General features: G+C 31.0%; 1 protein-coding gene and 1 long non-coding RNA gene across 9 annotated transcripts in view; both read right to left on the bottom strand.

Moving 5' to 3' along the window:
- Positions 1 to 16,967, bottom strand: part of LOC123226865 — a 28,567-nt gene extending 11,600 nt beyond the window's left edge. For all 8 annotated transcript variants that reach the window (XM_044651389.1, XM_044651395.1, XM_044651397.1 and 5 more), the window contains exon 1: positions 16,858 to 16,967. In XM_044651389.1, the coding sequence (XP_044507324.1) occupies positions 16,858 to 16,957 (100 nt within the window). In that variant the 5' untranslated portion in view covers positions 16,958 to 16,967. The remainder of the gene's footprint in view (positions 1 to 16,857) is intronic.
- Positions 16,968 to 20,842: 3,875 nt separating this feature from the next.
- LOC123228377 lies at positions 20,843 to 22,478 on the bottom strand. Its single transcript, XR_006504673.1, has 2 exons — positions 22,052 to 22,478; positions 20,843 to 21,211 (listed from the first exon to the last, which is right to left on the bottom strand). It is a non-coding gene; the product is annotated as an uncharacterized LOC123228377 (long non-coding RNA).
- Between the last annotated feature and the right edge of the window lie 28 nt (positions 22,479 to 22,506).

The following is a 22,506-nucleotide window of genomic DNA, read 5'->3' as shown; positions in this document are numbered from 1 at the left end:
AGAAGAAAATGTTACACCCAAGATTTACAGTCGTTGTCATGAACAAGACATGTACGAACCCAATGTGAAAGCCCAACACTAGTCCCGACCTCCACCCCACAATGTTCATCCAGAAAAGGTAAAAGGTTGAGGTTTTGAGAAGCTTATATTTAGTTTTGTTAGTTATATGATTCATCATTGTTGTACTTCAGTGATATGTAACCGATGTATTTTTATTTTTGTTTCAAATGTGTAATTGTATTAACATGTGATGTAATAACTTTAGTGTGAATAATTTCTTTATTTCATATTTGTTAGAATGAGCTGTTTGAGTATTTCTTTATTTCATCTCATATTTGCTAATAACATCACTCAAATCCATATAATTATTTTTGTGACAAGATTATTTAAAAAATAAAATCAAATATATATCCCTATATAATGATAGATAATCAACATGATACATATACGCACATACAATAAATATATACATAAGAACATCTGAAGAATAATAAATAAATAATGAACGAACTAAATATACACCCATGATCTATTTGATACAGTGAAAATACAGCTGCGACGCTAAACGTCAATGCATAGCGGTAGATGACTCTTGGGGAAAATTGACACTCCGTGACAATGCCAAACACTAAAAAAAATGTAACATAAACACACCACAGTCATTGGAACCCTCTCCCTTTTGAGAGACATCTGCGGCTTGATGTAACATGAAGGGATCATATTGTGTAGTTTGCCTAGAAGCTGTTTAAAAACTCGTTACCTCTAATAATATGGGTATGAATGTTATGTATAGTCGTATTCACCGTTCGAGAGACCCCATATTCCCTGAGTATGATACCGTAATTGACCACTCATGGAAATCTATAACTTCGACCACCTAATGTGCGTAATCAAAGTTTATAGGAATGTAAACTTATAAATAGTGACAATTCATACCTTTCAATTGGTGAAAGTTCCGATTTGGCCAAAAGTGGACTATTGTTTTTCGATAACTTCGATGATCACATTTGCCGCACCTGGAAGCTCCGGTGGACGCGCATCGAGCGTGATGATGACCAAATCAAAGCACTCGAGCTCTCGCAGTTTGTAATTAATAATACTGGCCGCCTGGCTTATCTCTTGCATTGAAGTGGCATTCTTGAGCGCGTCGAGCTCCGATTCGATAAAATACTCCTTCGTCTTGGTGTTCGCGTTCACAATCACGTCGTTCACGCGTAGTAAAACTGTGTCTCTTTGCATCCGGCTTAACAATTTTACCATCAGCTCCCTCGGCAGGGCCGATTCGGAATTCTCGTACGGGGTCACCATTCATATAGAGAGGCGCAAATGACAAGTGAAGTGCCTATCGACTGAATTTACTTCCTAATCCTAAAATATTACTCTGAGTATGTTTACTTTAATGAAATCAGGATTCTTAGCTCTCTTATTAAGCTTTGTTGGACGAATTTTAAATTGAATACTAAACTTTGGTGGATGACATTAAAATTTTGTCTTAAAAAATAATCATTTTAGGATAAAAATAAAATCGTCAATAAATATTTTATCCTTAAAAATGAATATTAATTTTCTTAAAATTATCATTTTTGAGACAAAAATAAAATTATATGTTTTTAGGGGACAAAATTAAATTTTTGTTCCTTGAAAATATCATTTTGGAACAAAAATAAAATCGTCTTAAATTTATCATTTTAAGAGAAAACTAAAAATATCTCTAAAAATGAATTCCAAGTTTTGCAAGACAAAAGTAAAATTTTGTCTTCTAAAATTATTATTTTGGGACAAAAATAAAATCCTACATAAAATTATCATTATGAGACAAAACAAAAAATATCACTAAAAATAAATCATAAGTTTTTTGGGACAAAATTAAGATTTTGTCTTGTAAAATTATCATTCTAAGACAAATAAAATCGTCCTTAAAATTATTATTTTGGGCCGACATTGAAAATGTCCTTAAAAATAAATTTTAATTTATTTGGGATGAAATTAAGATTTCATCCATTAAAGTAACATTCTTAAACAAAATTAAAATCATCTCTAAAAATAAATTCTATGTTTTTTATGAAGAAATCTTAAGATTTCATCCTCTAAAATTATCAGTCTAGGACAAAAATAAAATTATCTTTAAAATTATCATTTTTGGACAACTTTGAAAATTTTCTTAAAAAATATCATTCTAGGACAAAAATAAGATTGTCCCTAAAAATGATATTCTGGAATGAAATTAAAATCATTTCTAAAAATAAATCTTGCCTTTTTTAAAGCAAAATTAAGATTACGTCCCCTAAAATTGTCATTTTGGGACGATATTGAAAATGTTCTTAAAAATAAATTTTAACTTATTAGGGACACAATTAAGATTTCACTCCAAAAGTAACATTATGGGATAATACTAAAATTATCCCTAAAAATAAATCTTACATTTTTTGTAACAAAATTAAAATTTTGTTCCATAAAATTATCATATGAGACAAAAATAAAATTGTCTCTAAAAGTGACATTCTTTTAAACATGCCTTTTCAATAGCTTCTTGCCATTCTATCTAAGTTCCCATTATTTTAGATTATTATATATAAAAACAAAGTAACCTATTTATAAGAAAAAATCTCTTGCAAGTCTTTTAAACAAACATTGTGGGGGCAAAAGACCTTATGTATCTTCTTAAGTAAACAATGTAAAGCAAGATACTACCTCTTATATCAGTGCAATTAGGTAGTCAAATCATCTTACTGACATGACATAGATAATACCTCATACAGCGAAAATTGGTGTTAATAAAAGTGATGAGCAAATTGATGTGATCCTCATTTTGTAGTTGACTTTGATCAGTGAAAATGTAAGGAACCTTACAACATCTGTATGCCCTAATGAAGCTACTCTTTGAAGTGGTATCATCCCTCCACAATTTCGGATCATTGCTAAGTACTTGTTCTTATCCAACAATAGTAGGACAAGAAGGAACAAGCTGACTAGTGCACATCATAAGACGGACTGATCGACTCAACCTAAGGTCCAACTACAAACTTTTTAACTATAACAACTTAAATAGTGGAGCTGGAATTATTGTTGCTATTGACACTAGACTTGCCCTCCAATGGATCCTTGTTAAGGGATTTAGATTGTACTCATTCCAATTACCAAGGTCAAAGAGTCTGGTATGGTTATTTATTGTCACTATCTCCTCGTGTCAAGATTGGGTAATTTGTGCACTTGTTGTCTTCCTTAGATGTGGTAACTATTTCTCAGGCTCCCTCTCAGGAATCGAACTCTAGTTCTCCATCATTCATCACCACTATGGTAGGCCTTTATCCGACCATCAAAAGTTGATAGGGCAGGAATTTGAATAATACGTCGCCAACATAGTGCTCATGCGATCTGTAGAGTTACCATGAATCATTAGAGCAACGAGCAAAGCCCACGTCGACCTTTTATCTAATAAATGCATCCCTTCTTGAAGTCAGGTATGTTGTTGCAACTGTCTTTCCAATTTTGTAATATCTTGGTTTAATCATTTGACTCACTCTCAAAATATTGTTAGCTTAGGATACTCATATGCTATGTAGCCAGTGTTGTCTTATCATCTCAAGTGATTTGGGATGTCCATATATATCCAACATCTCTCTTATTTATATAATGAAAAGCAAAAAACAGTCCAGCTAACCCTTTTTGTGCAGAAGATGTACAAAAGGAATTGTTTTACTGCTTTTGTTCCTTTGCATAATGCGGCTCCTAAAGGTGATTGGAAATTTGCAAGAGAGTTTTTGATTTTGAATCCATAAGCAGTATTTGCCAGGATCATAAGAAACTTGGAGACTGCTCTGCATATAGCTGTTGGAGCTAGACATACAATATTTGTGTAGGAGCTTGTAAACATCATGACACCTGAAGACCTGGCACTGCAGAACAAGGTTGGCAATACAGCTCTCTGCTTTGCTGCCATCTCTAGAATCAAAAAGATTGCGGAGGTAATGGCTGATAAGAACAAAAGGTTGCCATCGATTTGAGGCAGCAAGGGAGCTACACCTTTGTGTTTGGCTGCTTTGTTAAACCACAGAGAAATGCCCTGGTATCTTTGTTCTGTGACCCAGCAAGAGTATCTAAATGAAGAAGATCGCATTGAGCTTCTTGTTGCAGTCATCAATGCCCTGGTATCTTTACTCACCTCTTACCTTACTTTCTTATAGTTTTCATCAAATCTCATTCTTTGTCACAATTCTGAATTAGCTTGAGTTAATTTTTGACAGATTTGGCTTTGGACTTGATTAAAAACATCCTGAATTGGTTGCAGCTTGAGATGAGAAAAGAGAGACGGCTCTTCATGTATTGGCTTGGAAGCTTTCAACATTTTTATGAGGAAGTCAGCTTGGAATATGGCAAAGGTACATATACTCTTGTTAGTAACTCCATCCCTGGCCATTAAGTTCTCACTGCCATTGCTATATTTTTCTCCTTGACTCACATATGCATCATTGAGTTCCACATTTCAGGGCAATCCTTGAAAAAATTGGAGAATTGACTCGGAAACCTTCACGATTGTTGTTTACAGCCACAGAGATGGGAAATATTGAATTCATAAAAGTATTGATTCCAATGTATCCAGACCTTATTTGGAAAATCAATGATCATAATCGAAACATATTTCTTAATGCAGTGATGCATCGTAAGAAAAACATTTTTAATCTGATTCATGAGATTAGTGCTCATAAAGATCTAACAACCACTTACAAAGATGAAAATAAGAATAATATGTTGCATTTGGCTGGAAAGCTTGCCCTTCCAGATAGACTCAAAATTTATTCGGGTGCAGCTCTGCTACTTAGGCGAGAGTTGCATTGGTTCAAGGTCAGTTACCTTTCAACTACGAAACTTGCACAAACGGTTGGATACTAACAGATACAAACAAACTAAAATGCCATCATATAAACACGATTCATTTAAACCAATTATAATCATAACAGACCAATTTTTTTTTTTTTATCCATTAGTACACTGATTAACCATGTATGAATCCTAATGACCTATTCTTTTGGCATTAATTGTAGAAAGTTAAGAAGGTTTGCAACTGTCTTACAGAGAAACGTAAAATTCGGAGGGTCGGATCCCTCAGATACTGTTTTCAGAGGAGCATAGAAAACTTGTACGAGAAGAGGAAAAATGGATGAAAGACACAGCATCTTCATGTATGGTTGTTGCAACTCTTATTGCCACAGTGACGTTTGCTCTAGCCTTCACTGTACCAGGTGGCAATGACAATGTCTTTAAAATATGACCTCACAGAACATCTAAAAATCTAGGTATTGGATTTGGGGAAGTGAGGTACTAAATTCAAAGAATTAAAAACGTAAAATTTTTGGGTCCACTATGAATCTACTTGATAATTGTTGTTTATTTTTTTACCTTTGTTTCCTGTATTTGTGATTCTACGATGGATGCAGTTTGGACTGATATCACATAGCGACAACTTTCTTCATTTGGCCAGGTAACCATCATTTGTGTTACCTTTCTTTTGGTGGTAGTAACATTTTTGTTTGTTCTGCTTTTGTTATCTGCTTTGCTGGCATGAAATGCAGCACTGCTCTAGTGCCTCACTTATACAAGTTAGATGTTTTTGCATATCATTCGCCAGGCAACTTTACATTCTTCTTGATCCAAAGCCCAACTTGTGAATATAATGTTTTGAAGTGTTGTCTTTATCTTGAATTATTAAATTTCAAATGATTAAAATTCTATACTTGACTTGACTAAAAAGTGTTATTGTCTTCAAATTTAACGATGAAATTTAAAAAGACAGAGGTAGACTAATTCATTTTTGTTGCTTATGTAGTTTTCTAGACGTAAATTTTGTGTAACTTGCCCTTTGATCGTGTGGACAGTATACTTTTTGCAACTTCAAAAATATCAACTAACAGATAAAAGACTATAAGTTAATTTATACACTCAAAAAATATATACATATATATATAATTTTATTGTTAAAATAATGATTATTATAATCTAAATTTAAGATAAAAATTTTTATTTATTTATATTATAATCTAAAAATATTTAAATCAATGGGAAATTTCAAAAATAAATTGTCATTTATTTCAATCAAAGATGATAAAATGGAGTCAGGGGCTGAAGCATCAAAGAAACCAGTATTTTTCAATCAACGTCATTGATGTGACTTGACTGTTGACGTTTAGTATCCAATTTTGTTGCCGATGTGGTTTTCCAACATAAAATTTTTGCAACTTGCCACTTGATCATGTGAACAATTAATTTTGTGCCACTCTAATTGGCAAATTAGTTTATCTTAAAGTTGTAGAGTAAGACATTTATTTAAAGGTTGATAATGTAGTCGACAATCTACTCAAAGTGTTAACAAGATAGTTATCAGTATTCTACAATATGATATGATATAGGAGTAAAATAATATGTATTATGAAGTGTATTGAATTAATATGATACAGATTATCGATATAAATCAATCTATTTTTTAGAGAAAATGATGAAGTTCTATTATTCAATACATATGAGAGAATTTAAATTTTCAAGAGTATCTATGATATTATTCAAAATGATAACGCATTAATTAGAATTATTTTATTATTTTATTAATATTCTATTTATTTTTTAAAGTTATATTATACGATACAAACCGATATTCAATACATGATACACAAAATTAAATTTTTGATACACAATATGATACATAATTTAACTATCATAGATAACAAAAAATTATGTTTTAATCATATTTATATTATATATAAATAATTTAATTAAAATCCAACTGTGATTCTGATTAATGAACATTATAATTTTATTTTTTTATTTATCCTCTAAGAAATGAGAAAGTTAGCATCCTACAAAATTATTTTGCATTTCAATTAATTATTTTACTTGATAAATATAACATCGCTATGTTGGTAGGTCTTATAAGAAAATTCACAATCCCACTTTAAACATTACTTAGGACCCAAAAAAAAAAGGCTAAAGGACTATTTCCCACCCAAGGTATACTGTTTTCCTAAGTTTTCTCCCGTTAACTTTGAAAATCCTATTTACCCACCCGTGAGAGGTTAAAATTAAAGGTTTCAGGGGTAAAATTGTCATTTTACCTGTATTATTAAAAATAAACTTAAATTTGATTTTCTCCCCCTAAACCCTAAAAACTAATAATTTTTCCCAACCCAATTTTTAAAAAATAGCGTTTTCCCCCTTAGGGTTTTCAATTTTTTGACATTGTTTCTTCCTCTCCGATTACCTCCAGACAACGTCTCTTCCTTTCTGGTGTGGCCTCCTTTTGACAGTTGTCCTAGGCACGGTCTTTGACAAAAACCTTGTCTTCATCTCTAGACTAACTCGATGAAGACCACTCGTCTTCGTCGATGAACATGCCCAAGACAATCGTTGAAAGGAGATCATGCTGGAGAGGAAGAGGTGTCACCTGGAGGTCGATGGAGAGAAAGAAACAATGCTAGAAATTTGAATATGAAATTGGAAACCCTATGGGGGAAAATGCTGTTTTTTAAAACTTAAGTTAAGGGAAAAATTATTAGTTTTTAGGGTTTAGGGGGAAAATGATATAACTAACAGACTTAGTTAATTTTAATAGCTCATAGGTGAGTAAATGAGATTTTTAAAGTTAATAGGGGAAAACTTGGAAAACCGCATAATTTGGGTGAGAAATAGTCCTTTGGCCAAAAAAAAAAAATTAAAACAACTATTTTGAAAGTCTCCCTCACTATTGTTAAGCTTAGAAATTTGGATGCTAATGTTGCTTCTCCTCTTTAATTTTTAGTTTGTATTGTTGAATCATGGAAAACTGGTAACCATTAATTAATGCATGCATCAATAATTTGCGCAACTAGGATAGTGTTATTGTCGTTCAATTTCTTCTTAATTTTTGCAATAATTTCTTCATTAAAATCCAACTTGGAATACTAAATTTATTAAAATTATATAGAATTTACTAAAATTATATATTGCTTACCATCATGAAACAATCCATGCTAAGGTCTTTCGTAACAATAATTAACTGTACGATTTAAGAGGATAGATTAGGTTAAAGGCTTTATTATAATTTTTATCCTATTTTCTTTAAGATTAATAGTTTATACAAAAATAGACCAAATTGTATAAACTATTTCATCTTTCCTTGGATCTTCCTTCTAACTATCTTTCTAGTTCACCGGGAAAGAATTCAACTTCGATTACACACCCTTGTGTTGCTGTCATCGGTGCACCATCTTTCATCTTTAGCAGTATTTTTATGTCTTTCTTTGTTATATATATTTGGTTAATTTCATCTTTAGCAATATTATTTTTATTCAAACATGTATGGAGTTCTGAAGTCATAGCGTGAAATATATCTCTCAACAGTACTATTTTTATTCAAAACCTGTATAGAGATCTGAATTGATGGTGTGAAATATTTCTAGCAAAAACTAAATCAAGCCATGAACTTGAACATTAAATTCGAGTTACAAATTCGAATCAAGCTACCAACTCGAGTCATATTCGAACCGAACTGAGTTGAATCATTTTTCATTCCAATTAGACTTAATTTTGACTCAACGAATTCAAATTAAACTCTAATTAAAATATGTTTGAGATCAATCCGGTTTGTATCCACCTCTAGTGGTTTTGGGTTTAGCAAAGAAACAGATGGGTTTTGGTTAGGAGGAAGATCAGTTATTTGACAGTGGGTTTGTGACAACAATGAAGGGATGGTGGGAGATAATCCATTAATTGTCCTTGAGAATGAGTTTTCTACCAACCACAATAAGGGTTTCAACGATCAGGAGTGAAGTTATAACAATCTATTCTTAATTTCTCATAGATTCAAACATTTTTTTGATAATCTTTTGAAGAGACATTCATGGATTAATGATGGAAAAATTGGACAGATTAAAAGAGCATTTTGGGAATGTAAAACTAGGGTTGGAGCGACTGAGAAGAGAAGTATAACAACAATTAACCAAACGATTTAATGAGTCTAGTTTCATTATAATTTTCGTTTCATTTTCTTTAAGATTAATAGTTTATACAAAAATAGGCCAAATTAATGTTTTTAGAGCTAGATTTGATGTTGACCTTGTGAAAAGGACAATCTAGTTAATATTCAAACTAGATCAGTATTCAAATCAGTTAATTGTTTAAAAATAATATTCAAAATATTTTTATATAATTAATTATTGAATATATAATATGAATCATTTAAATATATAAATAAATTTAATTTGATGTTATACATACTCAAAATTACTAGATTAGGTATTGGGTTAAAATCCCAATAATAAACTTAAAAAAAAAACAATTAATTTTTTTTTCTACTGATCGGGTTAAACCTGAGTTTTTACTTTGATGAATAAATCGGACTAGTCAATCCAATCCAATTTTTAAAATCATGAGTCAAATGACTAAGATGATAGGGCCATCAATCCAATGATTGATTGCAGACAAATAAGAGAATGTGTTTATGGGGGTGGCGGCCAAGAAAAATAAATAAATGAAATTAACTAATGAGAAATTAAACTTTTCATATTTAAAAACATGAAAAATTATCTTTGATTTTAGTTTGGGTGTGAAAAACATTTGGAAATAATTTGATGAAGAAACATGAAAGCCTTTTTATGCCCTAATTACTAAGGGACAGAGTTTGATTTGTTTTTTTCTATTTCATATTTTGAATAAGTGGTTGGGTCGTTTTCATTACTGTCAATCACAAAAAGTAAAATAAGATTAAGTTATATCTCATCAACACGCCATGATCAGATGTTGTACGAGGTCACATGCAATGCAATTAACAAAGAAAGGCGAGAAAAAATGATCTCATTTGTTAATTGAAAAAGCTTCCCTAATGGGAGCAAGAGCAACTGTATGCTGCCGAAAACGACAAGAAAAAGGAAAATTATATATAAAAGGAAAAACCACATGAGAGAAAAGAGCGACGGATTTCAGTTATTTTGATCAATATAGTGCAAGTTTGTTCTTCTGTTATTTTGTCATCTCCTCGAGATTTCTGTACACAAATTCAGTGTTTGCTTCTATAGTAATTTGGTTTGCATTGATTATGGTATCACAATCACTTTGCATGTTTTCTTGACTGAAGGTAAAACAAACTCTCACAAAAAATGAATATAATACATTTAGACAAATCTCATATCACCTATAAGTAAATTTGATATTGATAAAACCCAAAAGTACGCAAATCCCACATCTCCTTTTGGCAAAAAATGCATTGGTAAAACCCAAAAGTAAAACAAAAAAGACCCAAAATACGATTGTGTATCTAAAATAAACAATATATGGATTGAGTAAAATAATATGTTATACTTGACTCATTTAGAAGAAACATATTGTTTGTGCACACATTTTGATTTTATTTTTCAAAAAAATATATGCACAAAGCACGATTGAGTACACAAATTATATGTAAATAAAATAATACTTAATTATATAAAGACACATCATCTGTATACTTAATTGTACATTAAAAAATGTTTACAAATTATATTGCTTTTTTATTTTTTTTTTAAAGACAACCAAGTACATACATAAGAAAAAAAATCCTTAATTAAAAGCAATTCTCTGAAAAAAAATAAAATAAATTCGTAAAAGAAATAGAAATGAAAAGTTATATTTTCATTGATAAATATAATCGTCTTAAGGAACATGCATGCATTCCCCTCCAGGTTACATGATTTACGTTTCCAGCACTCAGTATGCCCCCTTCATTCTTTTCCCTTCCTTCAAAATAGACTTCATTTCAGAGGTTTTATGCACTACATCGAACAAGAGTCGCCTCTTCATCTTGGCGAAGTGCAAGACTGGTAAAGAAGCGCTCACACTAAGCAGAATACGAACCCAAATATTTTCAACATTGAGAACAATGAAAATACTTGTACAAAACACCACCATCATTGCTGCTATTGATAGAAAAAGGGTCAACAGTCCAACCGCCAACTTCTTAGGTAACTCCAGAAGAAAATCTTTTTCTGCATATGGGGAAGTGTGAATAGCTAAGAAGTTTAAAAGGGAGTAAACGGATAACACCAGAGATATTGCGTCTGCAAATACGAAAATTCTGAAGGAAAGTTGATTGGAAAAACGAGGCATTCCCGATTCTTCATTGGTGCCACCAGGTACTGTGAAAGCTGCAGCAAAAACCACAGTGGCAATAAGTGTTGCCACAATCATGAATGAATTTGCAGTGTCCTTCATCCATTGCTCGCCTTTTTCCTTCAATTGTTTGTGCTCCTCATCAAATAAGGCTTTTGGGGTTTTTCCATCTTTATTTTTCTCATAAGCTTTCGATGCATCCACCATGTTACTCACTTCCTATATTTAACATATCATTTAGTACACAGAAATGAAATTATATATATAATAACTGCTATAAACATTTACCTTAAACCACATCAACTCTTGCTGTAGCTGTAGAGCTACTCCAGAAATAGGATCGAGTTGTTCAGGTGGGCTCAACTTTCCAGCCAAATGCAAGATGTTGTTTTCGTGATCATCTTTGTAGTCAAGTATTTGTCTCGTAAATGATGGTCGTAAAAGCTTTCGCAGTTGGAAGATATCCTTTTGACGTTTTGAAATAGCATTGGAAAATATTAAGCCAGCTGTTTCTCGATCTCCTTTCATCAACTCAAAATAGTCACAAATAATCAAGCTTAAAAATTCAACGTTCTCGTGTCTGACAGAAACTTTGATCACTTCATGCATCCAATCGTCACGAAAATTTACTTTGTCCAAAAGTTGTTTGAGTAGATCAAGCGCTTGTTTGGGCAGTTTTGTATGGGGGCCCTTGTTTTTGTGAGGAATTGTGAATTTGTGATCGAAAATTGATTTAATCGCTAATTCAAACTCAGCCAACCCTAACGAAGCAATGGGCTGTCAATCAGATCACTTAGTAAAGAAGCAATGAATTACTAATTTGATTTTTATGTCAATTAGTCACTTCCATAGATTCTGGGTGAAATTGTTACGATTGGGTTTTAGTACCACTTCTTAAAGGGTCTCTCTTTCTTTAGGGGTTAGGTTGAGGAATGGACTTTTTCTAGTATTTACACACTAAAATCTAACCCCATCCTCAGCCGGAAACATACGCAAAGTTATAATAAAACCCAAGAGAACAATATATATGAATAAAAAGAAAAAATATTAAAGAATTAAAGCCACTAACATTTGTTGAAGAATCTCTTGATTAAACTTTTTTTATTTAAGAATCTGACATACAAAGATGTTTTGTCTCCCCTCCTCCCATTTGCTGTATTAACCATGACTATATTCAGGTGTTCTTTCAGTAATTTCCACGTAACATCTAAGAAATAACAATCAATATCAAAAAAGTTATAATAAAACCCAAGAGAACAATATATATATAAATAAAAAGAAAAAGTGTTAAAGGATTAAAGCCACTAACATTTGTTGAAGAATCTTTGAATTAGTCTTTTCTTATTTAAGAGTCCTTGAATTAGTCTTTTCTTATTTAAGAATCTTCGGATTAGTCCTTTCTTATTTTGATTGGACAACTCAGGAGACATCAAATGTGTTTGAGCCAAGACATGCAAAAATGTTTCCTCTCCCCTCCTCCCATTTGCTATATTAATAGTGACTATATTCGGGTATTCCTTCAACAATTTCCATGCAATACCTAAGAAATAACAATCAATGTCAAAAAAGTCACATGTTATACATATTTGATATCAACGAAATGGATCTTATTCAAGCTCATTTAATTGAATATACAATTCAACTCAAACAAACCGATTTTAAGTTAGAGTTCCAGTTTAATTGTTTGCATCAAAACAGCTTATTTAATCATTCGATAATACTATTTATTTCATTAGTGATATTGTTAATCTTTCTAATAATACTATTCAAACTATTAATAAAGTTTACATTTAAATTTGAACTTAATATTATATTTTTTTATCCAAGCTCAAACTAGCCACTAGTTTAGTTTGGATAAAATCCTTACAAGTGACAAAAGGTTAACATTCTAATATGTGTAAAGGATACTTACCAATCAAATCAGCTCTACAAATTAGATTGGGAAGCAATTTCTCGCAATCCTCTTGACTTAATCTTCTCAAATCAGTGGCATCATAATGTACATTATAAAGGAATTTCACCATCGTTATGCGGCCTTGCTGAGCTGCTATCTGAATTGGTAGTACGTTAGCTTTTCCACGGAAAACTAGCAACTCTTTGTTTATATCTAACATCAGCTCAGCGCATTTAAACCTTCCATATTTAGCGGCAAGATAAAAAGCAGTATTGCCGTCGGCATTTAGCCTTTCCAAATCAGTCTCGCTCATATATTTTCGCAGAAAATAAATGAAAATAGAAGAACCTGCTGCAGCTGCGATGTGGAGAGCGTTGTCGTTGTTATCTGTTAAACTAGCAGTTGCATATTTCGAAATTTTTATCCTATCTCCCCCAAAAATCTCCGAATAAGCTGTGAACCAGTCATTCCTCGATGCCGCTTTGTGCAGTTGTTCGTGTATGGTCTCATCATCTGTAAAGATGACATTTAAAAAAAAATGGTTTATATATAAAACCAAATTCATTGTAACTGAGTAACACTGAACATATGTGAACTATCTATCAGCCATTGCTAACATTTATCTACGGCTGGCTCCATGAGGTGCTATTAGCCTTCTTCCTGTTTTCCCTTGTATTTATATACTCAAATCCAATCAACGCCGGATATTTAACAATCATCCCCTTATCTGGCGATCCATAAATCAAACTCATAACAAATCCAACACTAATATCCCTGGTTCACTTAACAATCCTCCCTCTTATCTACGGATACGGAGATAAAACGCACAACAAATCCAACTGTAACTTCCCTTGATCGCTTAACAATCCTCCGCTTATCCGGGGTTTGGGAGATGGATCTCACAACAAACCCAACGCATCTAAGGATGAAAGCCACAACAAACTCAACAGTAATCTCCCCTCGTCAGCGGTTCTGCGGATGGAACACACAATAAACCCACCTCCCTTCAACCAAGTCAACCAAGGATGTCTCAGACTCAGCTTTTTCTTTAGATAGACCATTTCTTTTAACAGTTGTAATATGCACATCCATTTAGCCAAACTTTATAATAAATTTAATGCACATATAATATTGGATATACAAGTTAATTCTGTTTTTGTTGTAGAAAAATAAAAGCAATTAATTTCATGACGTTGACAAGATAATATGGAATAATACCAACGGGAGGCTCTGTCATATCCTCGTCCATGTTTCGATGTAACTCGTTTTCTGTTGCACTATCCCTCTCTTCTGCAGATAATTTTTTGGGAAATCCATTAAGAAGTATTACAACTTAATTAATGAAATAAATATATAAGATTAAGGTATTGTAACAGAATTTTTGTACGTTTGATAAAAAAATATGAAATAAATATATGTAACGCAATTTAATAAGTTTGATAAAAAATAAATTATATTGTACATTAAATTGGCGAAGTTTATCAATTTCTAAGTGCATCAATTACTATTTATCTAATCAATACATTATTGTCATACATACCTAAAATCAGTGTTTTTATTTTTTATGTAGTTTATGGGTGGTCTCATTTGTAATATCCAATTCATCCGTTTTAGATATATAATCTATCATTTGAGTTTTGCAATTTAGGAGTTCATGAGTTACTTAATCAATCTTTTTTCATTATTTTTAAGCAATATAGTATATTTATGTATACTCAACATCTCAGCTGTATTTGGTCAATGTGAGATTATTGCCTAGGATGTTACAATTTGCATTCTCACAAGTGTTACGTAAACCTATTTACTAAGTTCACAAACCATTAAAAAAATAATTTTTTTGATAATCAATAAATTATTTTATCAAAATAAACATGAGAAGAAGTGAACAAGCAATCAGAATAGGAGGAATAATTGATGCTTACCAAACAAATCTTTTCCAAGATATTCCTTTAATTTTTCTTTGTCCTGTTTTGTCATGTCTTTCGTTACTCCATGAAGAAACTCTATCATCTTTTCTTGGCCATACAGAGCTGCGATATGAATCGGTAACATCTTCTGGACTCTACGGCCCCGGATACCTGGTAGATCATTATTCTTCCTAAACATCGCCTTGGCAACTTCCACTATTCCGTGTGCAGCAACAAGAAAAAATGCAGTATCGCCGTCACTATTTTTAAGAGCCAAATCGTCTTTCTCCATGTATCTTACAAGCTTTTGGGCGAAACTAAAGGACTCTGCTGCAACTGCAACGTGAAGTGCGGTGCCCTCTTTTTCTGATATCCTAGCTTTTAAATATCCTGAATAGTTCAACGGATCTCTTTTGAAAACTTCCACATAAGCTGTTTTCCAGTCATCTTTCAATGCCGCTTTGTACAATGTTTCGATTAAGTCTTCATGTATGCTTTGATCATCTGTACAATTTGAAACACAAGAACAAGTTTTATTGGTGAAGTACCGAAGTACGGATGCTAAAACAAGTCCATCTTTAAATATAAAATCTTATTAGCCAGGTCTTGAGGAGGAGGTGATTTCCTATTCTTATCTTTTTCTTCACTATAATCATTTCCTGCAGCTGCTGTATTATCTGAGAAGTTTCATAATGATATGAATCAAGGTTTTTAAAACCGGACCAGGATAAAAACCGTTTTAAATACTGGTTTTGGTCAGATCAGTTGAACCGTTTGGACCGGTCGATTGAACCGTTTAGACTGGTTTTATGTAAAAACCTAAAAAAATTATGTTTAATTAGTAATTACATATGTTTTATACAGTAAATTTTATATTGTGCATACTTTTCAATTTTTACAATTAACAAAATATATGTATTATTGAACATAAATATAATAAGTAATAACAATTAACTTTACATCAAAACAAAACATATATATAAAACAAATCCAATTATACAAACACATGTACTATTAATTATTGAACACTAAAACAAATCAAAAATCTAATATATGTATTAAATAAAATATAAAATCAACCAATCAACATAACCATTATTAAACAAATAATATTCAATTCAACATTTAACAAAACATATCAAAAATATAATTTGTTTAACATAAAATTTAATAAATAAATAATTAGTCATTCTTCATTATCACTAATGATAAAAGATCCTGTTATCATTTCTGTTGCACCCTCTATCAATTATTCATCTTCTACACCATCTTTTTCAACAGTATTATCTGCAAAATTTATAATTGAACATTTTATTTTCTTTCAACCTAAAAAAAAATTTATATTTTTAAACTATTTTTTTGAATTTCAAATTGAATCAAACTATTCTTCAACTTAATCTTAACTAAATCATAATTTTTAAATAATTTGGTTCGCTTTTTGGTTTGAACCCCTTTTTTTCACATCTCTGATCCACCGATCGAATTAAAATTTAAGATTAAATTCGGTTCAAATCACTAATATTATGTTATTAAAATTGAAATAAATACCTCTTAATCCAAAAACACTAATTAATGATGGATTGATTATTAATATATATAAAAAAAAACCAAATTTAACATTGGATCACTGACTATCTGTAACAACACTCCAAACTAACTGAATTTCATTAGGTTTCTAAACGACATGTCGTCTACAATCTTGGTAAGAAGAATAATTTAATGGCCTTCAAAATTAACAAGCAGACACCTTATAGTTTTCATTATGTATAAATTAATGTTATTAAATAGAAAGACTAACAATGTCAAGCTGTTGATCATATAAAAATAATAATTAGATCTGGAAACAAAATAAGAGAAAATGTCCCGCCAACCTCTGTAATGCTCAAACAATGGAAGTATAAAATAATACAACATGCAATAATTTGTGACGTAATATGGAAATCAGACCAGGCTGTTGTTGCGGGGGAGATGTCACAAGCTCATCTTTCTTCTCATGTAACTCAATCTCTGATCCGACGTTAATCTTCACTTCATCAAAATTCGACATCCCTGAGAAGAAATAGCAAAGTTAATTGTGTGAAAATAAAACCCCATCACCTTAAAAAAAAAAAAAAAGGGCAGAGAAACAGGTTGAAAGACTTACCTGGGTTGGGAAAATTTTGAAAGAAAGTTGTAATTGCGGGTGTCTATTATAGTAAAATAAAAATCTTCTATTACAGTGTTATGACTGATAATATAAGTAGTATTCTGATTACTAGTTTTACCTTAACTATTAAAAATTATCAAAGTAATCTTAATTTTATTATAATTATATTTTTATTTATTAATTTTTTAGGACAAAAATAATATTATTTTTAATTAATATAATAAATTATATAAATTATATTTTGGAATAACTATATCTAAAGATATTTAAGTAAAATAATATATTAGTATTTTTTTATTATCTATAATCAAACATAATAGTAATCAATTATGCTCAGTAATATTATAAATAATATATCTTTAAAATAATAATAAAACATTATCCAAACCAAACATCTCTTTAAAGATCTCTACATCTCTTTCTCCAAATGTTGATAGTTGACTTGGCAAGTACAAATGAAAAGTTTTCTAGGATTTGCGAGTAAAAGTATTAACAAAGAATAGCTTTGAAAGAGCAATTGTTGATAAGACATTATTAGGATTAGTTATGGTTTAGATGAGTCAGTCAAAAGGATTAAATTAAAAAGGGAAAGTTTGATGATTTTGTTTTTTTATAGAATTTTTGCTTTGTTGTTTTGTGTTGTTGAAATTGCTAAGGGATTGATGGCTTGAAGATTCAATAGCAAGTTCAGATGGTTTTGGTTGCAATGAAGCTGTTACATTTTGATGATAGAAAATATTTTTTCAAATGTTAGTGAAAACGAAACTACAAGAATTTTAAATTTTAGATTATGTAAATTTCCCATTTTCAGTGTGGTTGATCAAAACCACCGCTATGATATTTATACATGAAGATCATGACCTAGTCAACAAACAGTGAAACACCTCCAAATAAAAATGTGAAAGAATTACAGTAGCATAGAGTATGCAAAATGATGGTGAAATATTGTATCACTAAGCTAAGGTTCCATGGAGCAAGAAAAGAAAAAACAATTTACCTTGGTGAGAGAAGAGATGATGAAACGTATGCAAACCTGTTCTCTGCTGATTTTTCTGATGAGCATGAACTATGCAAAGCTGTGATAGTTTATATAGAGTACTGAAAGTCAGTCAAGTAGAAAAGTCAAAAAATAGAAAGAGGTACAGATTAGAGACTTAGACTAAAACTTAGCAAGCATATAATTGGTTTACTGGTTGTGGTGGATATTTAATGCTTCTTGATCTTTCAGTAAGAAGAGGCTTCGATACACTGACTTGGAAAGGGTCATCCATGGGGAAAATTACAAGTTGAAGTATCAGATTCTTTCTTCTCTCTATCCGAACTCTTAATCTTAACTTACAATATTTTATGAGACACACACTTTTATATAACTTTTATATATAAACACCAATGTTTTTAAAATCAAATCAGTGATCGAATCAGTTATTTCATTGTTTCATGGTTCGACTGATTCAATCGAGGAATCAACCGGTTCACCTTATTATTAAATTATAACGAATAAATTTTACTTAAAAATTTATAAAAAATAAAATTAATCAAGATATTCATACCTATGAAGATTAGAACATATATTTTTTAAGCAGTAACAATTATACTTTGGATTTTAATGAAACAGTTAAAATAAAAAAAATCTCAATCTCATAACACAGAAAAAAACAGAATTATATAAATTATTGCTTATAAAAGATGTTTCAATGGATATGAGACACTTTTTTTTTTAATTTTTGAATTTATTTTTCATTACAAACCTTTAAAAATTCATCTAATCTAGTAATAAATTATTAAATTACTTAGAAATAATTAAAATTTCTAAAAATATTCAAAATTGGTCAAACCTAATCAAACCCAATTTTGATCGGGTCAATAGAAAAACCTTTTTTTTCATATTAATCGATTAGACTTGGAGTCGATCTTCGATTTAAACGGTTGAACCGGTTGATCCGGTCTGATTTTAAAATCATTGATAAACACTTATTAACAAATATTTGACACATATTTCTATAACAATAATTTTCCATCATCTACTGACATATATCATAATGTCTTATCTAAAATCAAATTCCACTAACATAAATGAATTATAGCATAGTATCAAAAAGATAAATTATCATATTATTCTTAATTATTTCACTTTTCAAAATTATCGTATCTCTGAAAAAAAAAGCCCGCTAAATATCAAATTTACAACCCTCTTCTTCTCACCAAACCCTTGCCACAATTTCCGCTTTCAAAAACCCCATCTTGGGTGCTAATTTGACTTCCACACCAACTCCTCACATTGATTTCACCATCTTTGGCTCATTCCCACCTTGATATTGTCATTTTGACTAATTTTGCATTGAACAAAACCTTATATGGTCCATCTTATATTGATCTTCCCTTTTCCAACGTCATGTAATACATTTTGCAAATTTTGATAACTCATCCCATTTATATCAACCTTACCTGCTCCATTCGACATCGACCTTAACTGACAGTTACTTGCAAATATTCAAACCCATATGCAATGGCCGTTAATGAATCTTTCTCAGACTTAGACGTGTAATGAATCCTTTTCAGAATTGGCCTGCATATAATTGATTATAATTGGTTTACTGGTTGTGGTGGATATTTAATAATGCGGCTTGACCTTTCTGTAAAAAGAAGCTTCGATACACTGACTTTGAAAGGGTCATCTGCAAATTCAGGAAGTTTAAATAATTCTCATCACAAGAATATGCTCCTGCAAGCACATGTATGACGTATTTTATAATTAAGGTTTTAATGTACAAACATACGTGGAAAATTCACAGGTAAACCATTGGGAAAATTACAGGTTGAAGAAGCAAATTCTTTCTTCTTTCTATCCCAACTCTTAATCTGAACTTATAATATTTTACTACACACGCTATCTATTTTTACACACTTATATACAACTTTTATATATAAACACTAATATTTAACACACATATTTATAATAAATGATATAACAATATATATTTTAGATAATATAATCTTTTAAAGACAAATGATGAAATGTCCTTTTTACCTTGATTATTAGAAGGTTTCTTTTTTCCTTTATCTAGTATTATACTTATAGAACATTGCTTTTTATTTTCATTATTCAGATTATAACAATATTGTTGACTAAACTCTTGGCATTTTTGAACAAATTAAGTAAAAAACCGACTCTCCACTTTTGCTTGATTGTTTATTCATATTTTTACACCAAATCCCACCAAAGTTTAGTGTACTGAATAAAAAGTTAACAAAAACTTAACCCATATCAAATTAAGTTCTATATATAAATTTCAAATCTCAATCAATTAATAGGCCAACAGTTTTTGTTTGTTTAGTTTGCTTCAAATTTAACAAGTCAAATGATCAACTTTTTCAAATATGTAATACTTTTATTTATTTTTTAAATTAAATTATATAGAAGAACAAAATTGACATCTCAACAAAATTTATTGTTTTCAATCATTAAAAAAATTATCAAGTGGAATAAATAAAACAATCAATAATTTTTAATTAAGTTATTACTATGTCAAAATGTCAAAATGATATATTAACCAGTAATTATTAATTTAAGTGAATTCATTACAAAAATATTTATATTGATTGACTTACACACATATATATACTTTTAATTTTTTAATTAATCTGCCAATATTTTAGCAAAATTTATTATATATTAATTATTTTAACTTAAAACATATCATATTATAAGAGGATTCTAATAATCTTTTAAATTGATGGTAACTCAATTTACAAATCTGTACATGTATTATAATAGATCACTCCAAATTAAACACAGCAACCATAATGTTATCCATGTGGAGATGAAAATAAAAAATATCAAACAAAATAAATATCACTTAAGCACATCAGCTAAAAGAAGTCAAAAAGCAAAGGTTACAAGTTGAGGTGCATACAAAGTTCCACCTATACTGATGGGCTTTGCACTGGTATGGAAATTTATTTACCCAAAAAAAAAATTGCAAATAGAAGACAACTGACCTGTTTCTCAAGCTCCCTGGCACTACCTTCTTCCAATGTATTTCAAAGGTCATATCTGTCCTCAACAATACATAAATTAATCGGCGGAGTGTGACATACTTCATCACTAAGAGCAGAGGCTTCACGCTGATCTCCTGAATCTTTCGTATTGAGAACCTAGAGCAATTAACATAAATGAATTTCAAGAAATCAGAAAGCATAATCTCAGTTGTGCCAAAAAACATTATATAATGAAGCTTCTAAACATTAATCCCTAAAAATATGCAAATCACAGTTACATCCACAAGCACCTACATGCATATTATAATCATAGGCATCAGAAAAATGACACAGAGTCCACACAAACAAATGCTTGAAAGAATAGTACCAGTTAGTCTGATATGTTTCACTACATGATAGGTGACCAGTCCGAATATGAAAGGAATGGTTGAAAACTTAAAAGAATGATCCACGTATCATGTAAAAAGGCATAAAAGAAATAAGGATCATGATACAGTATTGATACCAAACATCGTACGGGCAAGCATATCCACTGTCACTTAGATACAATACAAGCGTGAACTATAATAGTTCACCATAGAATAGCCAAGGCAATTGAACTAAAAACACCTAAATGGGACAAATATATCTCATCATGAGTATCTACAAAAAACACATAAATTATTTAAAAAAAAAAAACTGTATAAGGCTTTCTCCAATTACGCAAATATAATGTTTATACTTTCAGTAACACAATTTTCGATCTCATTTCTGAAAATTCCTATAAAAATAAACATTTACATGCCATCAATCAACAAATATTTATGCACCAATGCCACATCAATGCTTGAGCTACACAGTCAATTCACAACAAATATTTATGCACTTCTTCTCCAAATTTCACCCAATTTTACTTCAGCTTGTCCAAAAGTTTCTACTTAACCAAATACGCCATTACCTTAAAAACAAAGTCAGAATTAACTAACAGGCACAATTCATGCATAAATAATTACATACATTTCAATTGGTGAAAGTTCCGATTTGGCCAAAAGTGGACTATTGTTTTTCGATAACTTCGATGATCACATTTGCCGCACCTGGAAGCTCCGGTGGACGCGCATCGAGCGTGATAATGACCAAATCAAAGCACTCGAGCTCTCGCAGTTTGTAATTAATAATACTGACCGCCTGGATTATCTGTTGCATTGAAGTGGCATTCTTGAGCTCGTCCAGCTCCGATTCGATAAAATACTCCTTCGTCTTGGTGTTCGCTTTCACAATCACGTCGTTCACGAGTAGTGTCTTTTTGCATCCGGCTTAACAATTTTACCATCAGCTCCCTCGGCAGGGCCGGTTCGGATTTCTCGTACCGGGTCACCATTCATATAGAGAGGCGCAAACGACAAGTGAAGTGCCTATTGACTGAATTTACTTCCTTATCCTAAAATATAACTCTGAGTATGTTTACTTTA

Source organism: Mangifera indica, chromosome 10 (genome assembly GCF_011075055.1).
Source record: "Mangifera indica cultivar Alphonso chromosome 10, CATAS_Mindica_2.1, whole genome shotgun sequence".
Lineage (NCBI taxonomy): Eukaryota > Viridiplantae > Streptophyta > Magnoliopsida > Sapindales > Anacardiaceae > Mangifera > Mangifera indica.
Note: the sequence above shows the minus strand (reverse complement) of the source record. Positions and strands in the feature narration are given on the sequence as shown.